This window comes from Patella vulgata, chromosome 7, assembly GCF_932274485.2.
Source record: "Patella vulgata chromosome 7, xgPatVulg1.2, whole genome shotgun sequence".
NCBI lineage: Eukaryota > Metazoa > Mollusca > Gastropoda > Patellidae > Patella > Patella vulgata.
This window is the reverse complement of record NC_065885.2, coordinates 55,765,627-55,778,747: the sequence shown is the minus strand read 5'-3', so window position 1 is coordinate 55,778,747 and position 13,121 is coordinate 55,765,627. Positions and strand designations below refer to the sequence as shown.

At 37.5% G+C, this 13,121-nt stretch overlaps 2 protein-coding genes across 2 annotated transcripts in view; one reads left to right on the top strand and one right to left on the bottom strand.

Annotated features, from left to right (window-relative positions):
* Nucleotides 1-471: 471 nt before the first annotated feature.
* LOC126826837 (L-proline trans-4-hydroxylase) lies at nt 472-8,911 on the top strand. The gene is made up of 7 exons (XM_050555944.2): nt 472-540; nt 2,322-2,432; nt 3,763-3,854; nt 4,825-4,915; nt 6,201-6,330; nt 6,753-6,904; nt 8,539-8,911. Exons 2-7 carry the CDS (start codon nt 2,322-2,324, stop codon nt 8,638-8,640), a joined length of 678 nt encoding a protein of 225 aa, XP_050411901.2. The 5' UTR covers nt 472-540; the 3' UTR covers nt 8,641-8,911.
* A 528-nt stretch (nt 8,912-9,439) lies between these two features.
* Nucleotides 9,440-13,121, bottom strand: part of LOC126826795 (trifunctional purine biosynthetic protein adenosine-3) — a 30,639-nt gene continuing 26,957 nt past the window's right edge. Inside the window, exons 20-21 of the mRNA XM_050555878.1 lie at nt 12,913-13,052; nt 9,440-11,784 (exon numbers count right to left, since the gene is read on the bottom strand). Of these exons, the coding sequence (XP_050411835.1) occupies nt 11,596-11,784; nt 12,913-13,052 (329 nt within the window). The 3' untranslated portion in view covers nt 9,440-11,595. The remainder of the gene's footprint in view (nt 11,785-12,912; nt 13,053-13,121) is intronic.

The following is a 13,121-nucleotide window of genomic DNA, read 5'->3' as shown; positions in this document are numbered from 1 at the left end:
TTTACTGTTTAATTTGATCAGGAGACGTGTTCGTCGACGTCAACGTCGACCGACACCACTGCAAGAATTGGCCGTGGCACTGCAAAAGGGGTGGGTCAGATTGCCCCAAATCGTGATTGGACGGTTGATTAGGAGCTGAATGTCTGAAGATTGGTGGAGCAATTACTCATTATTAAGACAAAAATCAAAAACGTCAATTTTCACTTTTGACAGTGTACCTCTTTGCGAGTGAAATGGGGCCATCAGATAAGCCGCCCATATGAACTGTTTATGTTCATGTATAGGCAATTGGCCTGTTATTAACATACACTGATTACCTGTAATAAAAACAGCAGTGCATTTCCGCAGTTTTGTATTGTTTCTGAATATCCCCTACTTTATTTGAACAGTATATATGGAGAAATCACATATGCATGCTATCTAACTGTTCTTTGTCATTTGCGACGATTATTCTTAAGGGGTTTACTAACACCAGAAGAACACAAGAAGCTTAAAGAAGCAACAGAAAGTAGTCATGCTTTACAGAAACATTCTTATGCGGTAAGTTTAAAACCCTAGATCGTTTTTATTATGCGACTGCCACAACAAATGTACTTTTAAATTAAGGGCATTGACAAAGAGAATATAGACGCATCTTGTTCATTATCAGTCCTAACGTCATATGTTTTTCCGATCTGAATTCGTTGATAAATTTGAATTTTGGTGCTTTAATATTAGAGATGCAATATGGTAGAGCTAAATTGTTCTGGCTTCATATGCTATATAAATTATTTAGACGCTTATTCGCGTGACAGGCCTATACAATCAACTCTCTATATCATCCAGGGCCGGTGACAAGGCCCTCCAGGTCCTGGTAAAAACGACTCGATGAGCGGATGTGTGTGTGTGGGGGGGGGGGGCGTGCACCTGGCTCGAAATTTTTTGAAAGATACATGGTCTTTAGTGTAGCACTACCAATCGGTTGAATATGGAATGCGGAGCCGAAAGCCGACCACATCCGGCGTGTGACATATTCCCTACCACACATCTTTTGTTTTGACCTGTGATTGTCTAGGTTTGTCTCTGACGTAGTAGATATTATTCTAATTCTTTTGGTCTTCACTTGGACTTCAGTTTATGTACGTATTTACATGGGGGAGGGGGGGTGGCCGAATGGATAGCACGTGCGCGCTGTATCATAAAGTCTGTCTTTGAGTCAAAAGCGTGGTTTCGAATCCCCGGTTGTACGTGACAAGTATAAGGGTCGCCTGTCCAACCTCGTGGGTTTTCTCTGGGTTCTCCGGTTTCCCCCCACTGCTAAAGACCCCTACGCGCAAGCGAATTATTGAAATAAAATTAAATCATATGTTAGTCCCGAAATGACCTAGTTTGTGTCGAGTGGACGTTAAACCCATCTCTTTCCCTCCCTCCCTCCCTCTCTCTCTCTCTCTCTCTCTCTCTCTCACGTATTTACAGCCGCCAAATCGTATGTTTATCAGGAACACCAATACATAGTTTCTTGTATAAAGTTATAGGGAGAGAGTTTACATAGGTTCATACAAAGGTATACATAAGTCATTCTCTCCAACCCACTCTTGTAAAGTCTAACCAGCGTGGACAGACTCTGGAAACCACCACTACATCATGACCTTCTGAGAAACAAATGGTGGTCTAAAGAACCCAAGCGGTGTCTGGTCATTCGAGTCCTGGTTTTGCTCTTGTAGGAGCCAAGTTCTAATTGCTTACGCCGTAGCCTGACCAAAAGTTCCCAATTCCAAATATGGAAGAGACATGTCCCATACCTTGTATACCAACAAGGATTATTGCTTATAGTTTTTAATTCACCAATTTTTCCAAAATAAAAAGTGAACTGACAGAATCCTATTCTAGTCCTACTCGCACCACTAGTATCCACATTCATAAAAGTCACAGGTTTTCCTCTACATTACGATCAAGTAACAGCTGCCCCACCCCCACCCCATCTCACGGGCCCTGATATCATGGTATAGCTTAGATATTGAGTGGAGTGGTCGACAAATCGCCAGCATATGCAATGCTCAGTGCTATTTTTAAAGAAATTTTATTAGACAAAAAAAAAAAAACAACAAAAAAAAAAACTTCGTACAGCTATGATTAAACTAAGCTATTGCTTAACATTTAACTAGTGTAGTCTTAAAACTTTTATAAAAGTCGGTCTTTTCTTTAAGTGGGTTTCAAAATAGTTCCGCAGGTTGGGAGGAGATGAGGGGGTCCCCACCCATTCTATGTTGCTTGTGTTTTCTTTCCTTTCTTTATATTATACTATCCGTGATGGAACATTTTGCCTTTGTTTTTCTGATTAGATGGGAGATGGCGCTGCCAGGAAGTTGAGGTTGTGTGTATTAAAACATCCAGGTAACAATGTGATAGGAATGGTCTCTAGATGTGACAAAATAGCAGGTACAGTTGAACAGGTAAATTTTCCAAGTTTACCCCCTCCCTACCGGGCCTCTTTATACTGGATATAAAAGTATTTTTTAAATTACACATTTACCTTAAAGGACGGGAGTAATAAATTCAAGATGCAACCGCATTAAAAGAGTTAAGGGTAAATATTTATATTATACATGTAGTTTAGGTTCGGTCCGATCAATCGTTATGAACAATGTATTCTGTTTCCCCCAGAACCCAGAATACATATCGCACAACATGGTCGTCTTGTCGCCTTGTGGTAACCCTTAGTCTACCAGTTCTGGGGCGATAATCTGTGGTGTCGGTGGCCCGAAAGCGTTGCTGAAGCCTGTAGATGGTCCGAACATTGACCTGGAAGTGATTGGCGACGGCTTTGGCATTGTGGCCAGCGTCGAGTCTTCCAAGCGACTGGTTTCTCTGAGCTGTCGTGTGTCGTGGCATGCTGCTGACGTAGTAGTGTAAATGATTCAATCAGGTATGGGGGTACATTTTATAGGGCTGGTCCCGGTGAACAGCATGAGTTACATGAAAATCATGGAGAACACATTACCAGCTCAGAAGTCAAGTTCCGTTTTTCAGAACATTTCCTGGGTTCAATTCTGTGTTTTGGAAGGAGCCTTATTGCTCAGGTAAAGTTCGAGATGTGGTCACAAATATACAATAAAAACATTTGGCAAATTTATGCAATGTATCTATTCAGAGTAACATACCAACCTGACGTTTCTGTTGCTGCTTAGTATGACTTCTCTCATTTAGGCTACCTTCTAGCTAACTCCTAACCTTGTCTCTTGAATTGGGGATCACGTGGCTAAGTGGGTAAGACGCTAGCTCGCTAGCCTGGAGGTCGGGTGTTCGATCCCTGCATTGGCCGAGAAAGTTCATCCAGATTTTCCGGCGTGGTTCTCCCTTGTCAGTGATGCAGGACGGAGGGGCTGACAAGGTAAGCTGTCTAGTCGTTCGGATGGGACGAAAAACCGAGGTCCCGTGTACACATTGGCGTGCACGTAAAAGATCCCTTGGCAGTTGGAATTCGATATAAGAGTAGGCCGTAGTGCCGCTGTCCGGGCAAAATTTCCCTCATAGCACACTGTATGGCGTATGCCCGTCTTCATTAGCCCAGGTTAGGAGCAGCTAGAACAGTAGGACGTTAAACCCCATTTCATTTCATTTCATTTGTCTCTTGAAAGAGAGCCTTTGCGTTTTGCTTACTTTATCCGATGAGAGTTACTTCCCTTTGCCCCAAATTCCGCACTATTAGTGGAGTAGAACGGAATAAGACCACTGGGGATACCGAGGGTGATTTCCGATTGTAAATCCATTATTTTAGTATAGATTCTGGGAGGCGAAGTCTATCACTACCATTCCAAGCTCATCATGAAGGATGCTAGAACTGGCGGAAAATTTGTCTGGCACCAGGATTATGGGTGAGATCTATTTCTGTTTTAAAGTGACAAGTTGGCCATTTAATATTCTTTACAACAGTTTCAGCTGTACTGAACACAAATTCTGTGTATCATGCATTCAACAAAGACAGCATTTGTGACCCAAGCTTGTTTCCCTCCGTTTTTAACTTATGTTGACTATTTATTTTTTTTATTATTCTATTATAAGGCCGATGTTTTGATACGGTTCACGAGTATGGGGGTTACGAATATAGAAGAAATACTGAACGAGTGCATATCGCCTTTTTTTAAAGTTTCTTCTTGGCGTTTAGAAAACTAGCACGACAGCGGGGAGTGCGTGCGAGAGAACTATTATACCAGTTTATGTTTAGTCTATTTTATCACAATTGTTTGTATTATTCAGATATTGGTATAATAATTATATGTATATAGTATTTCCATTCTTCAGATATTGGTATAAAAATTATATAGTATTTCTTTTATTCAGATATTGGTATAATAATTATATAGTATTTCTATTATTCAGATATTGTTATAATAATTATATAGTATTTCTTTTATTCAGATATTGGTATAATAATTATATAAATTTCTATTATTCAGATATTGGTATAATAATTATATAGTATTTCTATTATTCAGATATTGGTATAATAATTATATAGTATTTCTATTATTCAGATATTGGTATAATAATTATATAAATTTCTATTATTCAGATATTGGTATAATAATTATATAGTATTTCTATTATTCAGATATTGGTATAATAATTATATAAATTTCTATTATTCAGATATTGGTATAATAATTATATAGTATTTCTATTATTCAGATATTGGTATAATAATTATATAGTATTTCTATTATTCAGATATTGGTATAATAATTATATAAATTTCTATTATTCAGATATTGGTATAATAATTATATAGTATTTCTATTATGCAGATATTGGATAAAATAATTATATAGTATTTCTATTATTCAGATATTGGTATAATAATTATATAGTATTTCCTGACATGTTGAGTGTTTTGATGCCAATAGATCCTTCTCTTAAAGAAAATGGATGTCTCGAGGTAGATAATTCTTCTTCTTCTTCAGAACAGTGATGTTTTAGTCTTATAACCCGTCGCAAAATGCCGAACAAGTAACTGGGTGGGTGGGATGAACGACACCGCAGATAGAAAATGATAAATTAAATGCCGGTTATTATTGAACCATGAAAGGAAATATGTTACTATTTTCTTACATGGTCGGGGTTAGTGCTAAATGATAAGGCCAGCTCAATTTTTCGTCGTAGGTTATGCTAATCCCAACCCTAACCCTAACCCTGGACCTAGCCCCAATGCTTACCCTAACCATAACCCACAATATCGCCAACAATCACGTGCCCTAACCTTATTTACATAACAGCGACCTTGACAAAAATTGGACTGGCCTTAACAAATCGATTTAGCCCTTGGTCGGTGTGGATTGACAGGTAGGTAGTGGGTCGAGATCTATCCGCGGGTTATTCGAATAGACGCAAATGTTGAAAATTTGCGACGGTCCCTTATTCTATTTAACGGCGATTAAAATACCAAAGCCGTCTACACCAAGTATCTGCTGCTTGTAATTCAGATTTTAGAACTTCTGTAATTTCAGGCAAACGTGGCGCGATTCATAAATATATCTACTTGAAAATACAGTATATTATCCAGTGTATTTACGAGATTGAAAAATAAAATAAAAGATTTTTCTATAAATTGTGCAGTTAGAAGTGATCTAGGTTTTAGTCCGAGTAGGCTTCGGGTGTTGGTATTATACCACTAGTCGGATCCAAAACGTAGCCTACCTTTATTAGCTCAGTGAAGATGATACTGTGAATTTAATTAGGACATTTTTGATTTTTTGTCACCGGTGAAGCATGTAAGATTGGCACGGAAAAAACTAAAATCAAATGGGTTAGGTCTAGATATTAAGGCTAGCTGCAGATTTGGTCAAAGGTCACTAGATGTAAATGGGTTTAACGTCCTAATGAACGAACCGGGCTAATGAGGACGGACACGCGTGCCATGGCGGAAATGTTTGCCCGGACAGCGACGTTTCATCTCTTGTGGGTTTTTTTCGGTCCCATCCGAACGACTCGTTTTCTATCCCATGCTCGCCTCCATCCTGCACGACTAGCAAAGAGAACCATGGCTGGAACTTTCTCGGCCAAGGCAAAGGTTAATCTTGGATCCCCTGGTTAGTGAGCAATGGATAATGACGGAGCAATACTAGTTTAGATTTGGCACAATTTTCTGTACATGTTGCTGTCGCTCCCCCGGGTGGAAAGTTTGTTGAAATGTATTAGCATGAGTATTTTTTTTCTCTCGGAAGGTTTTAGTTGGCTCACATAAATGCGGTAGAATAAATCACGTGAGGATTGGGGGTCAGATCGGTGCTGATTTGGAGAGACTTGAAATGGTGAAGACATTTTGTCCACATAAATATGTTGAACTTCAACCAGGTAAATTGCTGATTTTACCATATTTTTTAATTGATCGGCCATTCTCCGCAACCAAAGAATTTGGGCTGTCAATTAATTTCATCGTGTTGGCCTATTTTTCTGCTAAATTGTTCCGACTTCGTGGGTTTTCTCGTTAAACCCCATTTCTATCTCTCTCTCTCTCTGATTGGTTGGACTGTAGAACAGCCATGGATTTCGTAACAATAGCAGAGAGAGAGAGAGAGAGAGAAAAAAATCGGGTTTAACGTCCACTCGACACAAACTAGGTCATTCGGGACTAACATATGGTTTAATTTTATTTCAATAATTCACTTGCGCGTAGGGGTCTTTAGCAGTGGGAGGAAACCGGAGGACCCGGGAAATCAAAACCCCGTCAGTTGACTCATTGACAGTTAATGTGGACAGGATTGTTAATATTACAGGCGATGCTTTGTTCCAGCACAGTAATTTATTACATACGAGTGAACCTAATACCAGTGCTATGAGAAGATGGATGTTTATAGTAGCTTATAATAAGGCCAGTAATAATCCTGTTAAGGAACATTTTCTTCCTAGTTATACCAAACTTCACAAGGTACAGTACTAATGTCAGTAAACATTCTCGCAGAGAAACATCTGAAAAACAATAGAACCAGAAACAAATTCAGAAATAAAGTGCCGTCGTTAAAAGCTTAACACTCTTTTTTTCTAAGCTTGATCAGTTAAGACATATTTTGAGATATGAAAGTGTCATCGTTGAAAGTTTAAACATACATTATGCAAGAGCTAAATCTGCCTATTGCAAGTCTTAATTTAGGCTTCAGATGTTATAGAAATTATTAATTAGACCTTTATTTACACAAGCTCAAAGTCAACTTTGTGGACCCACGGATGGCTTGAATACAGTTTGGATTTAAACAGTCGTCCATTTAAAATTAAATCAATAAATGGCGGACCAAGCTAACGTTTACCGTTAGTCGCTGATGTCACCACCGGAAACTGGTGATGGGAGGCCTGTCATGTTAAGTGAGGCTACCATAGCCATTGAGCATGTTACTTGATAATCGAGAATATGTGGGTGGAGTTATCGTCTGTCAATCAAATGATCGCCAATTCTCATAGACGGTGCAGATACAATTGATGCCTATTTCTAGTCCAAACTTCCAACAGTGACAATTCCGTTCAGAACAAAGTAATTTGACTGAAATTTTTTAACATTATCTTTTTGTTATCATCTATTTTTGAATTATTATATAATGGCCAACTCTTTATAAAACTCTTAACTAATGTATCTTTAACGTCCCTTTTTCTTCTAAACTTGACAAGTTATAGACATGTTGTGAGGAATGTAGCCAGTGCATTTTAATTTTTTCTGTGTTTTATTTAATTATATGATTTTTTTTTTCATCCATTTGTGAATTTAATTTTATTCGGAAAAACCGTAATAAAAAGAAACGATTTTGTTCATTAAATACATCAGTAACTGTAAATAAACTCTGGATATCTGGTTGGTTTGTTTTATTGTCTGGAGATAACATGGTCACTAACTGCGAGTCGACCTCTTGAAATCGTTGTTATCATATTCTACCGCTAGAGCAGTTTTTCAGCATAGTCAAACGTTCCGGGAATTTGTCTTCAAAGAAAATTGATGTGGTCATATCAAAGTTTTCGGAAAGCAAACTTGCGTTTTCGTCAAGTAAACGGTTTTCAACGTTGAAGAGAGTGGCGTCCATTTTGACGACTATGGTCGAACTATAGCTTCCGTTCGGGTGTAGCCAACTATACTTTGTCGTATTGTCGTGACCATACAAGAGCACCCGAAACGCTGCCCAGACTGCAACACCCGACATAGCTTACGCGTAGAATTCAATGAATACAGACTTGATCTGAGGGCTTTCGAACGAGTCCAGGTGAAGCAGATGAGCCTCCACCACGTTTCCCATCTTTGCCTTCGCGATCAGGCTAAACCACAGCACGCCACCCGGAAATTACGTGTGCCGACACCGATGTTAAGTCCGTAAGATGTGGGGTGTACTGTTCCACCGATTATAAGCATCTTAAATTCCCCTCCGTAATTTGTTTCATGCATCAGTAAGGGACGGATTGCATCCGTAAATACAGAATGTGATGGGGCTCTAACTGGGTTAACCCGATCCTGCCGGTTTGTGCAGAAAGTAAGACTTAACTCATTTCATTTCATTAAACTCCTTTCATTTGGTTTACTTCTAGGTGAACGACACCGCCATTTTGGATTGCAAGAATGAGGATGATTTAGAAGATGAGTTGTTTATGGATCCTAAAATTGATTTTACCATCGACTTAAAGGGATAATCAATTAATACCCGTATTTAAAAATATATACCAACAATTACTAAGTGGGTCGTCAATTTTAAAGTGATATATTTATCCGGATACACGAATATTAAATATATCTTCAATATTTTAAATTTTCATCAATATGGCAGCAAACTGAGTTCGAGACAATCAATTTCTAATTTAACAGGCAAATAAAACATGTCCAAGTTATTTTTGAAGCTTAAATATTTAAGTTACTAATGTTATAATTGGATAGTATTCTAATTCTATTTGCATTAAATTATGTCTATACATGTACATGTTTTTCATTTGTTATTTTAATAAATGCTTTTAGTTGTGCCATTTTTCCACATAAGACAGTTCATATGATGTCTTCCTGCTCTGTGGGGGTAGTTCTCTGGTTCACCATGGATTAAAATGTATTGAATCTAAAAACCACATGCGAGATAGAGAGCCTCTCTAAGTACAAAATATTCCACATATGGGAGATAACTCCCAAAGACTCCAATAACACAAAGGGGAGATAACTCTTCCATGAAAGGTGGCACTACTATATAACATCACTTCAGGTCATTTTGAGACCAACATACGGTAATCTGATTTCATTGCTTACATGTACTTGAATTCCCACTACCAGGTTTCCTTTACCTGTATGCTAATGTGTAAATAGACAACATCAGTTTGTTTCAAGACAAAGCACAATCCTGCAAGCTCCAACGGGAGCAAGTAAGAACATCTTGAAAGTTCAAGACTGAAGAAACCAAGTTCAAACTTCTAACACCAGAAGACAAATATATTAATCAAACTGAAACAGTTGACAAAATAAAACACTTTTATTTTCATCAATAAGATTTTTTACTTTTAACAATAAGTCAATAATATAACAGTTTAATCAATAAAATAATTACTGTTAAAATAACATTTACTGGTCATTTTGTATACCATTTTTATTTAAAAGGTATATTAGAGATAAAAGAAAGGCATTCTTTAAGATAACAGAAATGTAACAAATAACAAAACTGATAAACATTTTTTCATTTAGCAAAATTTTCATCAAATATTTATCTACAAAAATGCTTAAATATTTAATTTTATTTTATTTACACATTTTATTAATTGATTAAAGTTTTGAGTATTGTATAGCTTTAGACTTAAAAAAATGCTTTGAGGTGTGGCACCACGCCAGTTGACTTAATGACAAACTTCATGATACAATGCGCACGCGTTAACCAATTGGTCATACACCCCACTTTTCAATTTCTTCCCAATCATTAAATCAGATTTTATAATTGGGCATGTCAACAAGTCCTGTCAACAAAATGCTCTTTCTAATCATTAAATCATATTTTATAATTTGTCATGTCAGCAAATTATTCTTGCCAATCATTAAAATCTTATTTTTTAATTGGAATTTATCAAATAGCTGTACAACAATAAAAATAAAGTTGACGAAAAATAATCTCAATTTGGAAATGAAATGAAATGGGGTTTAACGTCCTACTGTTCTGCTCCTAACCTGGGCTAATGAAGACGGACATACGCCATACAGTGTGCTATGAGGGAAATTTTGCCCGGACAGCGGCACTACGGCCTACTCTTGTATCGAATTACAACTGACAAGGGATCTTTTACGTGCACGCCAATGTGTACACGGGACCTCGGTTTTTTAGTCCCATCCGAACGACTAGACAGCTTTCCTTGTCAGCCCCTCCGTCCTGCATCACTGACAAGGGAGAACCACGCCGGAAAATCTTGATGAACTTCTCAATTTGGAAGTAAATACTGTTAAACTGGAAATGTAGTGACGACTGTCCACAGATTTTTTTTTTCTAATGGTTTCAAGTTATCTTAACCCATGCCCTTGTTTAAGGTTAATGTGACTGGTATCTTAGCAATTTGATCCTTAAAAATATCCAGTTAAAGAACTGATCGACTAGTCAACATTAAGAAAACAAGCTGTATAGAATAAACCAGGCCCCAAGTTCACAAAAATTCTCAGACATAACTTAAGAATTTACTCAAAAATGTTCACCTTATTTTAACTAAAATTATAGCCCTTTATAAAATTTGTTACTGTTTTAATGTATCAAATACGTCAATAAGAAACAGTGTGCAAAGTTTTGTGTTTCTGGATCAAAGATATTTCCAATAAACAATGAGTGAAAGTTGAGTAAATTCTGAACTAAAGTCGGAGAATGTTTTGTGAACTCGGGTCCAGGGGTGGCCATGGCACACTGCAACTCATCATAATAATGATCTAAACCAATTGAAATCACTACAGTATCAAGTCTAATTAAGGCATGGAATATAAACGGTTGGCCACACCTGTCCTAGATGTATTAAAAATTAAAGATATACCAAGGACCTGTAGTCACATCAATAACAATATCCCATAACCTGATAGTCTAACACTATCCTCAGATTATGTGCACGTTTACCAGGCTAAATCATCTAAAAGTAAGGTCACTGGCCTATCGAGTTTGAGAGTGAAAATGCTCCATGTGTATGAAAGGGTAGACAGCTAAATTATCTCTTCTAGCAGACTTGAATTTTATTTGGTTTCAGGTTTTAACCCTTTAACACTTGTATTGCCCGAAACTACTGCTCCCTCTATCGCATCAAGGGTCCTTAGTAACGTGAATAGATGTTAATCATCTAAAGACCATATATAAGTTCTGTGACGGGCAGTTTCAGGTCTATGAAGCAATTTTTTTTAGCATTTTGAAATGAGCTACAAAACATAGAAATATGAGCTACAATACATCACTTTTCTCTTAATCTTATCAGCGAACCGAGTTAGTCATTATTTACATGTACCAAGTGGCAAAGGGTTAAAGATACGATACTGTATATGTTTGGAGCTTGTAAAAACAGATTGTAAAATTCTATTTCGTTGCATTTCTTTAAAGATATGTTCCTTTGAACTAATTAGGTCATTTCTTTGACAATTTATCCAGTTTTAACATCTGCTCAAAAATGTTTCCATTCAAGTTTTCCGTCATCCTTTAACACAATACTGTCACTAGCTAAGAGTTCTAAAGCTTTAGGAAAGGCTTTGTGTTCCACTACTTTAACTCTTTCAGATAAAGTTGTTTCTGTATCATTGGGAAATACGGGTACTGATTCTTGAATTAAGATTGCTCCAGCATCAACTTCCTCCTGTTTCAATAAAAAACAAATATACAAACTAGAGCAAGAGAGAGAGAGAGAGAGAAATGGGGTTTAACGTCCACTCGACACAAACTAGGTCATTTCGGGACTAACATACGGTTTAATTTTATTTCAATAATTCGCTTGCGAGTAGGGGTCTTTAGCAGTGGGAGGAAACCGGAGGACCCGGAGAAAACCCACGAGGTTGGACAGGCGACCCTACTCCTTGTCACTTACAACCGGGGATTCGAAACCACGCCAGTCGACTCAATGACAGACTTTATGATACAGCGCGCGCACGCTAACCATTCAGCCATCCAACCCCCCAACTAGAGCAAAAGAATAATAAAGAATCTGAAGTATCAATAGATGAACAAAGCACAAACTTCTAGCTGGGAATGATGAGTTATGGCTATATGGAAGACGTTTGACTAACACCATCACTACGACTTCACAGTAATGTTGTTGTTGGGGACTTCGGATATGAGTGATGATAAAATTGGGATTATCAGGAATTTTTTCCTGCTGTATAGAAACTTTTCGGTCTACTCTTTACCATATTCCAATTGTCAAGGGTTCTTTCAAGCATACAGGTAGACCTGGGTGTTTGTCTTGTCCGAACAACTAAACATTTTTCTTCTAAGGCCCTGAATCCTGCACAACTGACAATGGGAAATCAGACTGGAAGATCTTGAAGAACCGTGGGGACCTACTAACTAGTGAGCCAGGGGCATACTCATCGCGCTACCATGGCTCCCTGATACAGTTTTTAGTGTGACCCCTATAAAATGTACTGAGGAACTCAACTAATGTCTGTGATATCACTTCAGAGGAAGCAGACGTTAAAGAACCAAGCAACTTCCACTATAACGCTCTTGGAAGCCATGTTCACACCATCCACTTAGAGACTATCACATGTAGTATACTAAAGGACTTCACTATTGTTAACAGAACTCTCCTATACATTAGCCCGTACGACTCCACTATAATATCTGTTGGGATTCATGTTGACACCAGCCTTACAGTGAAACACACCTTATAGTTCCCACGGTACCTTATTAGTAAATTATCCAAAGTTTAATGAGAGCATACAAAATAAAATACTATAAATAGATGTTGCTATCGGTGAATACTTACAGCAACGAAATGAACTGTACAACCCGATATTCTGACATTAGCTTCTAATACTAATTTATGGGCATTACCACCTTTAAATGATGGTAATAATGATGGATGGATATTCAACATTCTACCTCGCCATTTCTTCACAAATTCACCTAAAATATAAAATATGACCACTGTTCAAAAATTAATTATACATCAATAATCAATTTGTAAATAAATAC